Source organism: Gigantopelta aegis, chromosome 7 (assembly GCF_016097555.1).
Source record: "Gigantopelta aegis isolate Gae_Host chromosome 7, Gae_host_genome, whole genome shotgun sequence".
In the NCBI taxonomy this organism is placed as follows: domain Eukaryota; kingdom Metazoa; phylum Mollusca; class Gastropoda; order Neomphalida; family Peltospiridae; genus Gigantopelta; species Gigantopelta aegis.
The window spans coordinates 38,879,138-38,893,715 of NC_054705.1; the positions used below are offsets into that span (position 1 = coordinate 38,879,138).

Consider the following 14,578-nt stretch of genomic DNA (forward strand, 5'->3'; position numbering starts at 1 on the left):
GTTAATTACTATTACCTGTAGAGCTAATTTTAATCAGATTGGCTACATACTAGTGTGTGTTTTACTGTTTTCTTTTCATCAAAGAAATGTCTAACACTAATGATGGCCGCCATATGTGACTATTAGAAGTTCATCATCATCATCATCATCATCATCTCTCTCTCTCTCTCTCTCTCTCTCTCTCTCTCTCTCTCTCTCTCTCTCTCTCTGTCTATCTATCTGAGTCAGTCTCTCTCTCTCTCTCTCTTTCTATCTGAGTCAGTATCTCTCTCTCTCTCTCTCTCTCTCTCTCTCTCTCTCTCTCTCTCTCTCTCTCTCTCTCTCTCTCTCTCTCTCTCTCTCTCTCTCTCTTTTAGGGTCTCCACGGGTACTCGAGTACTCATGTACGGGCCGAGTCTAGTAAGACTCAAGTATGTTCACAGGACTCTAGTACCCGTGTAAGGAAACACATTATAAGTTGTAGAAGCATCACGAGGGGTATATGGCTTTTTATGTACCCTTTGTGTGTTCTTTTACCCCGAGCCGAGAGATGCTTCTACAACGAGTTTATCTTGCCGACATGTTAAACCATATAGCCAATAATCAAAATAACGCCAGACAATAATTGTTAACAATTTATTAGCTTAGCTTAGTAACTTATTTAACGTGTCCATATACCACTAGGGTTTCGAACACGCCTATCCCGAGTCCGGCCTCCGATAGGATCGGGAGTCTGACTCGGGACAGGGATAACCTAACAAATAGGGGAAATTTTGAAAATTAACGCCAAAAGTATAAAATGGGGGAAACTGGGGTTAAAAAAGTTTGGCTGCGCCCTTAAAGAAACATATCAACATTACTATCCTATATAAATTATTAATATAATATATTTTCGGCGCAAATTTAGATGGGCTGGTCTAATATTAATAATAATTCTTAAACAATATTCATTAAGCCCATGGCAGGTTAAGAGGAAAGGGGCTGCCAGTCATATTTTAAACATTGGTGTGACCAGGTGAGGGTCGGGAGGGAGGGGAGGCCGGCCCTACTCGAAACCTAAGGCCGAACCGCCTACGCATATAGCCCCAAAGAATGCCCTAACTCCCGGCATCCCATCACCCCCACCCCCCACCGTGTCCAACCGCAGTTCAGTCCAATCCTGACAGGCTATTAGTTGTTTAGGAAGTTATTATAACTTCCCAAACCGGCGTCACTTGAAAAGTGACGCCAAAGGGTTGTAATAGTTTAATAGCTGGTGCCACTAGGGGAGTGGCGCAAAAAATCCAGCGATGGTTAATTTAATATTTCCTTTTAAGTATCAAGCCTGCCAGAAGGAGAGAGGTGAACGCGGCCGATCCATGGAAAAACAGGCGACTCCTCAGTTGTCTTCTAAAACAACATGATTAGGTCATTTAGAAGACGCGGCGAACACTTTAATCTATAATACCTAGGGCAGTAGACGAGGTAATATTAACCAAGCCACTACCAAAGGCACAGACCAGACATCTGCCCTGTTAAATTACTTTTCTTTTCTTTTTTTTATTAAAAAAAAAAAATAATGATTAAAATATGGATAAAATATACATAAACATAAACCTATCAAATTAATTTACAAAAAAAAAAAAGAAATTAAAAAATAAAAATAAAAAATAAATAAATAATAGTAATAATAATTTAAAAAAAAAAAAAAAAAAAATAAAATAAAAAAATAATACACCAATAAAACTACACAACCAAAACCAAAATTAAAAGACAAACATATTTATAACATGCAATTTTCCGGAAGGGGGAGGGGATTACTGCCAGATAAGCCCCCACCCAATACCGAGCAATACACTTACACTCACACACTTGCATACCACAAACATATAATATATATACACAGCTAAAAGAAATGTCCCCATCCAGCCACCATAAACGTTTGGTAGAGCTGGTAGAGACATATAAATTGATTAAAAAGATTAAATGTTAAATAATATCTTTAATTATTAAAAAGCGATTAACCTGGCCCCGGAAAAGTGCTGCCACGCGCGACCAACCAGTTACCAAACAAATTTTGACATAGCTGGTACAATCGCACGGACTGCCTAGCCCCGGGGACATAGACAACCACCTATAAACAAAGATTAGATTAATAAAAAAAATGTTTTGTTAAAATAATTAATTAAAATAATTAACACACAACAAGAGACGCGGCCAATCGATAGCTGTAGCCAGCATTAACAGCTGTCACCTTGGTCTGACCTCTGACGTCACAGCTAGCGACACAAGGTAGGCCGTGTAAATATCGATCGGTGTGTGCACAAAAATAAATAAATAATAATAATAATAATAAGGGGCAGACCGCCGAGGTAGGCTTAGTAAACTATCCTATTTTATTAATCTTATATTTATAGATCTTTAAATATTAATTTATTATTATAATAGTTTTAGCCATAATTAATAGTAAACTAGTTAAGCCCGTACACCGGACGAGCTCATATCGCAAAGCGAGTTCTAAGTGGAGCAACTCGCCGGTGTGTCGTAGCTAACCAATCTAATTAATTTACAAATTAAGTTATTAATTAATTATTTAAATATTCCTATTAGTCTCCAGCACATAGGCTATTAAAAGTCTGTCTGTTATTGCTTTATACTGTTTGTCGGGATTAAGTAAATTAGTTGGATTAAATATAATTTTATTTTTAGCAAAATGATTAATTAATTTAGTTCTATTTTTATTGTATTTAGTACAGAAGAAGAGGTAATGACCCACATCTTCTGGAGTATTACAATGGGTGCAATTTGGACTATTAATCTTTCTTAATTTAAATTTAGTTTGGTTAAGACCAATAGATACACCCATTCTTAATCGAGCTATTAACAATTTATTAACAGAGCCGTACCACGCGGACGCGAACGAAACCACTTGCCAGTGACGAAAAATAGTTCCATCGATAAACGAGTTTTTAACTTCAAATGTTTGTAATACGAAATTGTCTGAAAGAGATATTAATAAAAAAAATAAAAATTTAAACTTTTTTTTTTCTTCAGAAATGTATATAGTAAAAAAATAAAAATATTAAAAAAACCTGTTGCTAATCGCGCATTAATACAATAACACCACGACCGTAATTGACCCCTCCGTACGGCGTGATTGACAACCGCGCTGGACCAATCATGTTTCGCGGTTCAAAAACCGCGGGCCCAAATTTGCTTGGACGCCATTAGGTTAGACAACATAATTTTTTTCGATGTGTAACGTTTTTGTATAGTTAGCATTAAAATTAGTTAAAATAATTGTCTCCACCAACTGAATTATAATCTTAGTAAACATATACTTCTGTTGACAAGTGTTAACAGCGATGACAACTATGCGGAGCCTACGATTGACGTAAAATCAGTGTTTTCCTGCGAAACCGTCACATGGTATTGAAAGTGAAGTTTTGCCGAAATCCATCAAAATTCAACTGATATATAAATTCTACGAAGGTAAGATTTTAATAATCACTTTCCCTCCAATGTAATGGAATTTACTGACTCATTTAATCAGTCTTCGATGTATATATTGTCGTTAAGAATCCGTCGTTAAACTGCACACAGTCAGACGAATGGCCAAAATAAAAGTTTTGGCAAGACTTCCGATCGTTCCAGCATTCAGTTAATTTAGGCTTAAATTAGGTTTAGGGTTAGTGATAGTATTAACAAGCATGCTGGAACGTTTGGAAGTCTTAGCTTTTTTTCCTTTTCTTTTTGTTTGCATGTGTGTAGGCGTGAGTTTGTGTATGTACTTTTGTGTGTGTGGGGGGGGGTGTGGGGGGAGGGTGTGGGGGGAGTGAGGGAGTAACCTATATGGTTGTGAGCTTTAGGGGGATAAGGAAATATTGTCTGGAAAGTTATAAATTAGGTACATTTTATGTAGGGACCCTGAAATGTTTTGAAGCCAAAAAAAAAAAAAAATAATAATAATTGTGATTTTTTGCAATCGGTACAGATCTGCCGGTTACGGTTTCTCGGTTTGATTCGATTTAAGCCAGTGCATCACGACTAGTATATCAAAGGCTGTGGTATGTGCTATTCTGTCTGTTGGGTGGTGTATATATGTAAAAGATACCTGGCTACTAATGTAGCAGGTTTGCACTCTAGACTATACATGTCAAAAGTACAAAATGTTTGACATCCAATAGCTGATGATTAATAATTCCGTATGCTCTAGTGATGTCTTTAAACAAAACAAAATTTAACTTATCCATTAGTCCCCCTCCACCCCACCCCTCAATTAAAACAAATCAATTTTACCATAATATATATTAAAACAATTACTCACCTAACAACAGATCAATTACCAATCTTGGGTAATTTATAATACATACTGGTAAGACATTTTATTATTCCTTTATTGTTATTCTTGGAATTTTCAACTTAATGGTTTCTGCCAGAGGCTACTGAGGTTAAACTTATATACCCTAAAATCTTGGAAATTAATAGATATATTTTTTAATGTTTAGATAAATGATAGTAAAAGAACTGCTGTTTATAAATGGTCATATGCTAGAAATGTAATGTCCTAACCCTAATTTCAAAACATTTCAAACCCATAACCACCTAGATGAGGCACTTACATCTGTTTTGTTTTTATTACCTACCCTAAATATGATTTTCTTTTGGAGACAGTAGTTTTGTTTTTCATCATTATTTTATACCCCAAATTTTAGCAAAGCATAGGCATTTTTCTTCTTCCACATGCCATCTTATATGTAGCTTTGTGCAACTTTCTAATAGAAATCAAATAACATCATCAATGTTAAATACATTGTTCACTACTTTTTTAAATTTATTGCAATACTTTTTAATTTTATACTTTGTTTAGTCACATTGATTTTGTTTCCTGTTAAAAAAAATGTTTTCCTAAAATTAAATTAAACTTTAAATTAATACAACGATATATAATTAAGTTACAGACTAATGTACTTCTTCAAATGGATGTGAAATACTTAACATGTTTGTTTTTATATATTTCAGCAACTGGACCAATGGATGTGGAGTCATTGATTAGATGTTGAAAATGAGATTCTGAAGACAAACTATTAAACAAATGACATTGCATCTTGATATTGAGAACAGAATGATAGAAATAATAGAACAGTTTCAACTGATATTTGAAAGAAAAACTGGGGTAGGGGATGAAATATCTGCTGAAAATGAAACACTTTCAACAATTTCATTTAATACAATATTTTTTTTGGATTTTTTTTTGTGTTTGACATATTGCTGCTAAGGTGTAATTCAGACTTCCAAGACTTGGGATTCAGTTTGACACCCCCCATCAAATGGTAATCCTATATTTACCTGTACCAGATTGCATGGGGATTAATATGTAAAGACCCTCTCTTTGAGAAAAAAGAAAATGTTAGGAAGTATTCTCATAATAAATATTAAACAAATTGTGCGAACTGCAATCTGTGGTTTAGTTTCATGTTATATATATGTATATATATATAATTTTGCCTCTTTTTTTGTTTGTTATATATATATATATATATATATATATATATATATATATATATATATATATATATATATATATATATATAAAATAATTTAATTTTTATTTTGTATTATTATTATTGTTCTGTAGGCATGGGTTGTCTTATAATATTTATTACTATTTTTTATCTGCCTTTGCCTCTAGAACAGATAAAGCTTTGTGAGTACATTTTGTGTGACAGTAGGATAACTAATGGGCGGGGGGGGGGGGGGGGGGGGGTGAGGGGGGGGGGGGCAGAAGCTTCAAGTTTGATTCCCAACAGTTGTTGCCACAACACGAGTTTATATAATTTATTTAAACACTGTTGTACTGGCTTAATTGGCAAATATTTTACAGACTGTCCAGCTATCCCACTTTTTCGTACTTTTTGGTCTTTGTCCTATTTTCCTACTTTTTCTTCAGAATACTTAGTTTTTCTACTTTTGTTCTACGTTTTCCTACTTTTGTCCTACATTTTCTATATTTTCATTCCTAATTGTGTCCAACTTTTTCAAAAGAGTGTGCTAGACAGCCTGATTTTATAAAGGGATGGGGCACCCAAACGTAAACAGCCCTAATATGTCTTGTCAGAACGGAGACGGCCCAATATGTCAGTATACATAACTGGAGGGCCAAAAATGTGGTCCCTACCAACCCGTGTATGGCTTTGGTTTCATACATAGGGCAAAAGGGAGGGACGTGAGCAGTAACATTAAAATACAAGGCGTGTGGGAATGCTATCAGTGTACCATAATTTTATGCACGAAAGGTTACAAAACTATAGCAGGATACAGTCGCCTGTGCCAAAATTATGCAGGCAGTGCTTTAGATTGTGGGATTGCGATATTTATGGGGGGGGGGGGGGGGATTCTTACATAGCTGCACTGCTTGAATCAACCGATATACGGCACTTGCCCTATTTATGAAACCAAAGCCATACACGAGAAAAAAAAAAAAAAAAAAAAAATAAATTCACAACTGGCGTAGCCAGGGGGTGGGTTGGTGGGGACCACATCTTTGGCCCTCCAGTTATGTATACTGACATATTGGCCCGTCTCCGTTCTGACAAGATATATTAGGGCTGTTTACGTTTGGGTGCCCCATCCCTTCTTTATAAAATCAGGCTGTCCAGCACACCCTTTTGAAAAAGTTGGAGACAATTAGGAATGAAAATAAAGAAAATGTAGGACAAAAGTAGGAAAACGTAGAACAAAAGTAGGACTGAAACAGTACGTAGCGACATTATTCATGCTCGAAACACCGTTTTATGTAGTGCTTAGTTTGTACATGTATTTTGTGTTCTATCAAAAATAATGTGTATCTTAAGTAACGGTCACGTTATAGTTATTTCAAATTACTGTACACTATATTAATCAATATATATATTTACATCATGTCATGCATAGGAATGCTGATGCACAGTAAAATAGAGTTAACATGATTAATTTAAGTTTTCCATAATGTATTATAGATTCTGAAGTCATACATACACATTGTACATTATAATCATATTAATCAATGGAAAATATGTTGGCTTTGAGGGTGTAATTTTAATATGTTGAGATTATATGATGCCACAAATTGGGAGATGTACCTTGCTGCCAAGAAAAATTTAAATAATTCCCGTAACTGATGACTTTTATAATATTACAAGGAATATGCACACTTTAACAGCAATTCGTGGCATTTTCAAACAAAAAAGTACGAAAAACTAAGTATTCTGAAGAAAAAGTAGGAAAAATAGGACAAAAACCAAAAAGTACAAAAAAGTAGGATAGGTGGACAGTGTAACATATTTGCCAATTAAGCCAGTACAACAGTGCTTAAATAAATTATAAACTCATGTGTTGTGGCAACAACTGTTGGGAATCAAACTTGAAGCTTCTGCACCCCCCCCCCCCCAATCTCACACAACCCGCCCATTAGTTATCCTACTGTCACACAAAATGTACTCAAAAAGCTTTATCTGTTCTAGAGGCATAGGCAGATAAAAAATAGTAATAAATATAAGACAACCCATGCATACAGAACAATAAAAATAACACAAAATACAAATTTAATTAAAAACATTTATATATATATATAAAAAAAAAAGATGCAAAATTATATTTTGAGAGAGAGAGAGAGAGAGAGAGAGAGAGAGAGTGAGTGAGTGAGTGAGTTAGAGAGAGAGAGAGAGCAGGGTTTCTGCCAGAGGGTAAAATGGGTATGGTGCCAAAGTTGTTGTTTTTTTAAGTTAACATTTTGACAAAATTAATGTACTTATCATTATTGTATGATTTTCTTAAGCCTAACCCTAAATGTAACCCATTTTATTTGTGGAGGAGACCCCCCATAGCCCCTGTTGACTGTGGTTGCATTCAATAACAGCGCCATACACAAAAAATTATTTCTGGCACAAACACTGTATATATATATATAACATAAAACTAAACCACAGATTGCAGTTCGCACAATTTGTTTAATATTTATTATGAGAATACTTCCTAACATTTTCTTTTTTCTCAAAGAGAGGGTCTTTACGTATTAATCCCCATGCAATCTGGTACAGGTAAATATATCTATTCAAAAATGTATCTTTCTGTGGCATCCATCTCCAAATCATTATCCTCGAAACTGAGCAATTAAGGATTACCATTTGATGGGTGGTGTCAAACTGAATCCCAAGTCTTGGAAGTCTGAATTACTCCTTAGCAGCAATATGTCAAACACAATTTATTTTTTAAAATATTGTATTAAAAGAAATTGTTGAAAGTGTTTCCTTTTCAGCAGCAATTTCACCCCCTGCCCTAGTTTTTCTTTCACATATCAGTTGAAACTGTTCTATTATTTCTATCATTCTGTTCTCAATATCAAGATGCAATGTAATTTGTTTAATAGTTTGTCTTCAGAATCTCATTTTCGACATCTAAGCAATGACTCCACATCCATTGGTCCAGTTGCTGAAATATATAAAAACAAACATGTTAAGTATTTCACATCCATTTGAAGAAGTACATTAGTCTAACTTAATTACATATCATTGTATTAATTTAAAGTTTAATTTAATTTTAGGAAATTGTTTTTTTAACAGGAAACAAAATCAATGTGACTAAACAAAGTATAAAATTAAAAAGTATAGCAGTAAATTAAGAAAAGTAGTGAACAATGTATTTAACATTGATGATGTTATTTGATTTCTATTAGAAAGTTGCACAAAGCTACATATAAGATGGCATGTGGAAGAAGAAAAATGCCTATGCTTTGCTAAAATTTGGGGTATAAAATAATGATGAAAAACAAAACTACTGTCTCCAAAAGAAAATCATATTTAGGGTAGGTATTAAAAACAAAACAGATGTAAGTGCCTCATCTAGGTGGTTATGGGTTTGAAATGTTTTGAAATTAGGGTTAGGACATATTTCAAGCACATGACCATTTATAAACAGCAGTTGTTTTACTATCATTTATCTGAACATTAAAAAATATATCTATTAATTTCCAAGATTTTTTTATTATTATTTTTTTTTTTTTGGCTTCAAAACATTTCAGGGTCCCTACATAAAATTTGCCTAATTTATAACTTTTCAGACAATACTTCCTTATCCCCCTAAAGCTCACAACCATATAGGTTACTCCCTCACTCCCCCCCCCCCCTCCCCCCACACACAAAAGAACATACACAGACTCACGCCTACACACATGCAAACAAAAAGAAAAAGAAAAAATGCTAAGACTTTCAAACGTTCCAGCATGCTTGATAATACTATCACTAACCCTAAACCTAACTTACGCCTAAATTAACTGAATGCTGGAACGATCGGAAGTCTTGCCAAAACTTTTATTTTGGCCATTCGTCTGACTGTGTATTGTTTAACGATGGATTCTTAACGACAATATATACATCGAAGACTGATTAAATGAGTCAGTAAATTCCATTACATTGGAGGGAAAGTGATTCTTAAACTCTTACCTTCGTAGAATTTATATATCAGTTGAATGTTGATGGATTTCGGCAAAACTTCACTTTCAATACCATGTGACGGTTTCGCAGGAAAACACTTATTTTACGTCAATCGTAGGCTCCGCATAGTTGTCATCGCTATTAACACTTGTCAGCAGAAGTATATGTTTACTATGATTATAATTCAGTTGGAGGAGACAATTATTTTAACTAATTTTAATGCTAACTATACAAAAACGTTACACATCGAAAAAAATTATGTTGTCTAACCTAATGGCGTCCAAGCAAATTTGGGCCCGCGGTTTTTGAACCGCGAAACATGATTGGTCCAGAGCGGTTGTCAATCACGCCGTACGGAGGGGTCAATTAGGTGGCCGAATTCAACATTGCAGCTTTTAAAAGTATTGAAATAGTTTATTTTATAGTAAAAATAAAATTAATTATGTATACTTGATTGATTATCAATGTTATTTATAATCTAATTATTGCTTTAGCATTAACTGGGGTGGCTGGAAACTGTTGAAATTACAGACTGGGTATAAGAAAATTTGGCTCCGCCCACAGGGGTATAAGGGGTTTGTCCAACGGCAAACAACCAATGAGATTAAAGAATTTTACATGAAGGCGAGATAATCTCATTTAATTGTATGTTTACATCACTTTGCCATATGCTTATCGCTGGTTACATTATAGGACTATGAGACATAAAGGACCAAAAATGTTGAATGTGTGTAATGCAATACAATGGCATTATTTGGTATCCGGGTTCAGCCCTGGAATTAAGATGCATTATGCTACAATCTAATTAAAATTAGCTCCACTAAAGACAGCCAGTTGGAGCTCATGTCCACCAATCAAAACCTTACTTGCAGAATCCTGCCAGTGATTTAAAACTAACAACACTGCGTAGTCCCCAATGTCCAGGTAACATTTCGTCTGTAAATAATAATTTAAATATTGACCAATCACACTTCGCCTTTTATAACGTTATTTGGGAGCATACAAATTCTAAAAATATCGGGCGAGTCTATTTTAGTGGCCGCAGTACTGCGAACCATACCAATACGTACGGGGTGGGTTATCAGTCTTCAATTTCACATTACAAATTATTTATTTTATAAAATAAAACATGTTTTAAGGCATTCGTAATTCACACGAAACATGTCGTAAACCCTCAGGATAATTCGGAATGTTTTCAAATTATTTTTAAATCACTGGCAGGATTCTGCAAGTAAGGTTTTGATTGGTGGACATGAGCTCCAACTGGCTGTCTTTAGATCCACATGTAATAGTGGAGCTAATTTTAATTAGATTGATAATGCTATTTTATTTTATTCCTTAGTCTCATTATCACTTAGTGGAAGTATCAGGTATTCTGGTAAAGGCCGAGTTTGACTCTTGAGTATTCGACCGGCCTCGGTGGCGTCGTGGTTAGGCCATCGGTCTACAGGCTGGTAGTTACTGGGTTCGGATCCCAGTCGAGGCATGGGATTTTTAATCCAGATACTGACTCCAAACCCTGAGTGAGTGTTCCGCAAGGCTCAATGGGTAGGTGTAAACCACTTGCACCGACCAGTGATCCATAACTGGTTCAACAAAGGCCATGGTTTGTGCTATCTTGCCTGTGGGAAGCGCAAATAAAAGATCCCTTGCTGCTAATCGGAAAGAGTAGCCCATGTAGTGGCGACAGCGGGTTTCCTCTCAAAATCTGTGTCTGACGCCATATAACCGTAAATAAAATGTGTTGAGTGCGTCGTTAAATAAAACATTTCTTTCTTGGGTATTCGAGTCCAATATTTTAGACTCGTGGTGGTCCTACTGTCTCTCTCTATGTTCTGTGTGTGTGCGTGTGCGTGTGCGTGTGCATGTGCGTGTACACACACACACATACACACATACACACACACACACACACACACACACACACACACACACACATACACACAAGCATACCAAGAAATCCACTAGAACATAGCAGGAAGCTTTCTGGGTTTGAATTGAAAGGCCACGGTAATTAATTAATGGTTATTTTTTGTGTGCGTTTTGGTTGTGTTTGTTTTGTTTTGTTTTGTTTTGTTAAACATACCAGTAACATCATGGCTACTAAATGTGCCATAAATATTTATTACCTCTTATTTGAATGAGATAAAATGACTATGTAAGACCAAAAAAGAAAAATATGCAATAAAGGAAAATCATTGATGCTGTTTTTCCTTTAGTCTCTCCCCCAAAAATTCCTGGATTTGTCCCTGTAAACGTAAATATGTCAGCACATTAAGATAAACAAACTAATGTCTTGTCATCGTGTTGAGGAAACGTACGACCAACATCGTCTTTAGACGTGACAAAGTTATAGCAACTTGTACACGGAAAATAAATAAACTTGGACGAACACACGTGCTGGCTGTGTTAAGAGTAGCGACGGAGTGACACGGTACGTATTACACTGATATCCAACACTTTTTTTCTTCTTTTTTTTCAGACAGCACCGGATATGCCGGGTACCCCGTTTATTCATCAAAAGTCTACCTATATACAATTAAACAGGTTCTCGTTGAATGTTAAAATATAGATGTACATAGATGTATTTTCGCTTGTATCATAATAAAGTATTTGGTGTATGCTTGTGTTCTTGTTTTCTTTAATATATTTAGTGTATGTTGTATACAAATATATTTACAAGATTCTAACCTGGTTTGCGGTCCTTGATATCCAACACACCACGCCTTAAGTTAAACATATTAGCCATAATATATAATATGTATCCACAATAAACGGTTATATAAATATCGTATTTTCCAACCTTATATTTACAGCATGGGTCTGTCATATTAATACATTTTATCCTGCAGCCACCGTTTCTATCGGCCGATTATGAAAGAAAGAAATGTTTTATTTAACGACGCACTCAACACATTTTATTTACGGTTATATGGCGTCAGACATATGGTTAAGGACCACACAGATTTTGAAAGGAAACCCGCTGTCGCCACTACATGGGCTACTCTTTCCGATTAGCAGCAAGGGATATTTTATTTGCGCTTCCCACAGGCAGGATAACACAAACCATGGCCTTTGTTGAACCAGTTATGGATCACTGGTCGGTGCAAGTGGTTTACACCTACCCATTGAGCCTGGCGGAGCACTCACTCAGGGTTTGGAGTCGGTATCTGGATTAAAAAATCCCATGCCTCGACTGGGATCCGAACCCAGTACTTACCAGCCTGTAGACCGATGGCCTAACCACGACGCCACCGAGGCCGGTATTCTATCGGCGGATTATGATGACTGATTAAACGAAAGTCATAAACATATACTAGCAGATTATGACTTTTGACACGCACAGCTACATTACAAAATCGCTCTTTTGACCTCTAGGTCTTCATGCAATGTAGCTGAAATAACAGAAATAATAGCTTTTCTTAATTTTTATGGTCTGGAGGATAACTATAATAACTATAGTTAATGAGGATATCGGCTTCATCCCGTTATGATATTAACATTATTTAGCGTCTCTCTCTCTCTCTCTCTCTCTCTCTCTCTCTCTCTCTCTCTCTCTCTCTCTCTCTCTCTCTCTCTCTCTCTCTCTCTCTCTCTCTCTCTCTCTCTCTATGTGTGTATGTATACCAAGAGAAAAACTATTACCTCGAAAGTGCTGGTAATCCTCAGCTGAAAGAGAAAAGGTATGAAGATTCGAATGACGGCGCTGAGGGCGATGACGAAGCTAAGACTGAGCCACCAGAACATGGTGTTGTAGTTGTACATCTCCACCGGGGTGCCTAGCAACGTCAGCGCCGACATGAACGTCACCACCAACGACATCGACACCGGCACGACGTCCATCTTCCCTCCGGCAAGCAGGTAATTCTTCGTGGTGATGACATTCCGGTCTTTGATGGCGTAGAAGAGACCAATGCCGCACGATATGAGAAGAGTGAGCGCGAACACAACGTAGTCGACAGCCCCGAACCGCTTTACCACGCCAGTGTTGATACTGTAATCTCCTGACACCATGTTTAATTAAAATCAGAGAAATCCAGCCTAGTCTTCAACGACAGCACCAAATTCAGCCAGCTAACGTTTGGCTAACGTTCGCGAACTATTTGATTGGTTCTTGATGTGGCTATTTGATTTACCGTGAGGCGCATAAACCAGTCTGGCGGACATATGTTTTTACTCAGTATGGCTGAACTTGCCTCCGGTAGCGACGATAACGTTTTGCGAGTTATATTTGACTGGTCTCCGAATTTGTGATTTGGTTTAACTTGAAGCTGTATGAACCATCCAGGCAAGCGAGTTTTTTCTGCTTGGTCTGACTGAACTCTTCCCGACACCGTGTTCAGCGATAGAAATCGACGATAACGTTCGCGAATTATATTTGACTGGTCCACGACGTGGTGATTTAGTTTAACTTAAAGCCGTATGAACTATCCAAGCAAGTGTTATTCTGCTCGGTCTAAATGAAACTCAGTCCAGCACCTCAGTTCAACGATCGCGAATTTTATTTGACTGGTTCACAAATTAATGATTTGGTTGAACTTGAGATGCACACACCAAGCCAAGCAAGCGTTTTTCTTCTTGGTCTGACTGAAGTCTTCCCAGCACCGTGTTCACCGATAGTACGAATTAGTGATTTGGCTGAACTTGAGATGCACACACACCAAGCCAAACAAGCGTTTTTCTTCTTGGTCTGACTGAATTCTTTCCAGCACCGTGTTCAGCGATAGCACCAATTAGTGATTTGGTTGATCTTAAGATGCACACACCCAGCTAAGGAAACGTTTAAATTCCGCTCGGGCTAAATGAACTCGGTCTAGCACCGTGTTCAGTGACAGCAATCGACGATAACGTTCGCGAGTTATATTTGACTTGTCTACGATGTGGTGACTTGGTTGAACTTGAAGCTGCATGAACCAGGCTAGCGAGCGTTTTTCTGTTCGGTATTGCTGAACTCAACCCAGATCTAGGACAGTCTCTCAAAGGTGAAAATCAAGTTTTGGATATCCAACACAAACTAACTCTTCTTTTCAATGTTTCATTGTGCCTTTTATTTTCTTTGTCGCTGTGAAACGTGCTTTTGCTTGTTTGCTTCTCTGTTTTTTCCTTCTTTTTTTGTCGTCATTGTTGTTGCTCTCTATTGGGTTTTGTTT

The 14,578-nt window shown here is 36.5% G+C and overlaps 1 protein-coding gene across 1 annotated transcript in view; it reads right to left on the reverse strand.

The window, feature by feature from the left end:
* LOC121378071 (sodium-dependent multivitamin transporter-like) overlaps window positions 1-13,442 on the reverse strand; it is a 35,378-nt gene extending 21,936 nt beyond the window's left edge. The window contains exon 1 of the mRNA XM_041506171.1: window positions 13,074-13,442. Within this exon, the coding sequence (XP_041362105.1) occupies window positions 13,074-13,442 (369 nt within the window). The remainder of the gene's footprint in view (window positions 1-13,073) is intronic.
* Between the last annotated feature and the right edge of the window lie 1,136 nt (window positions 13,443-14,578).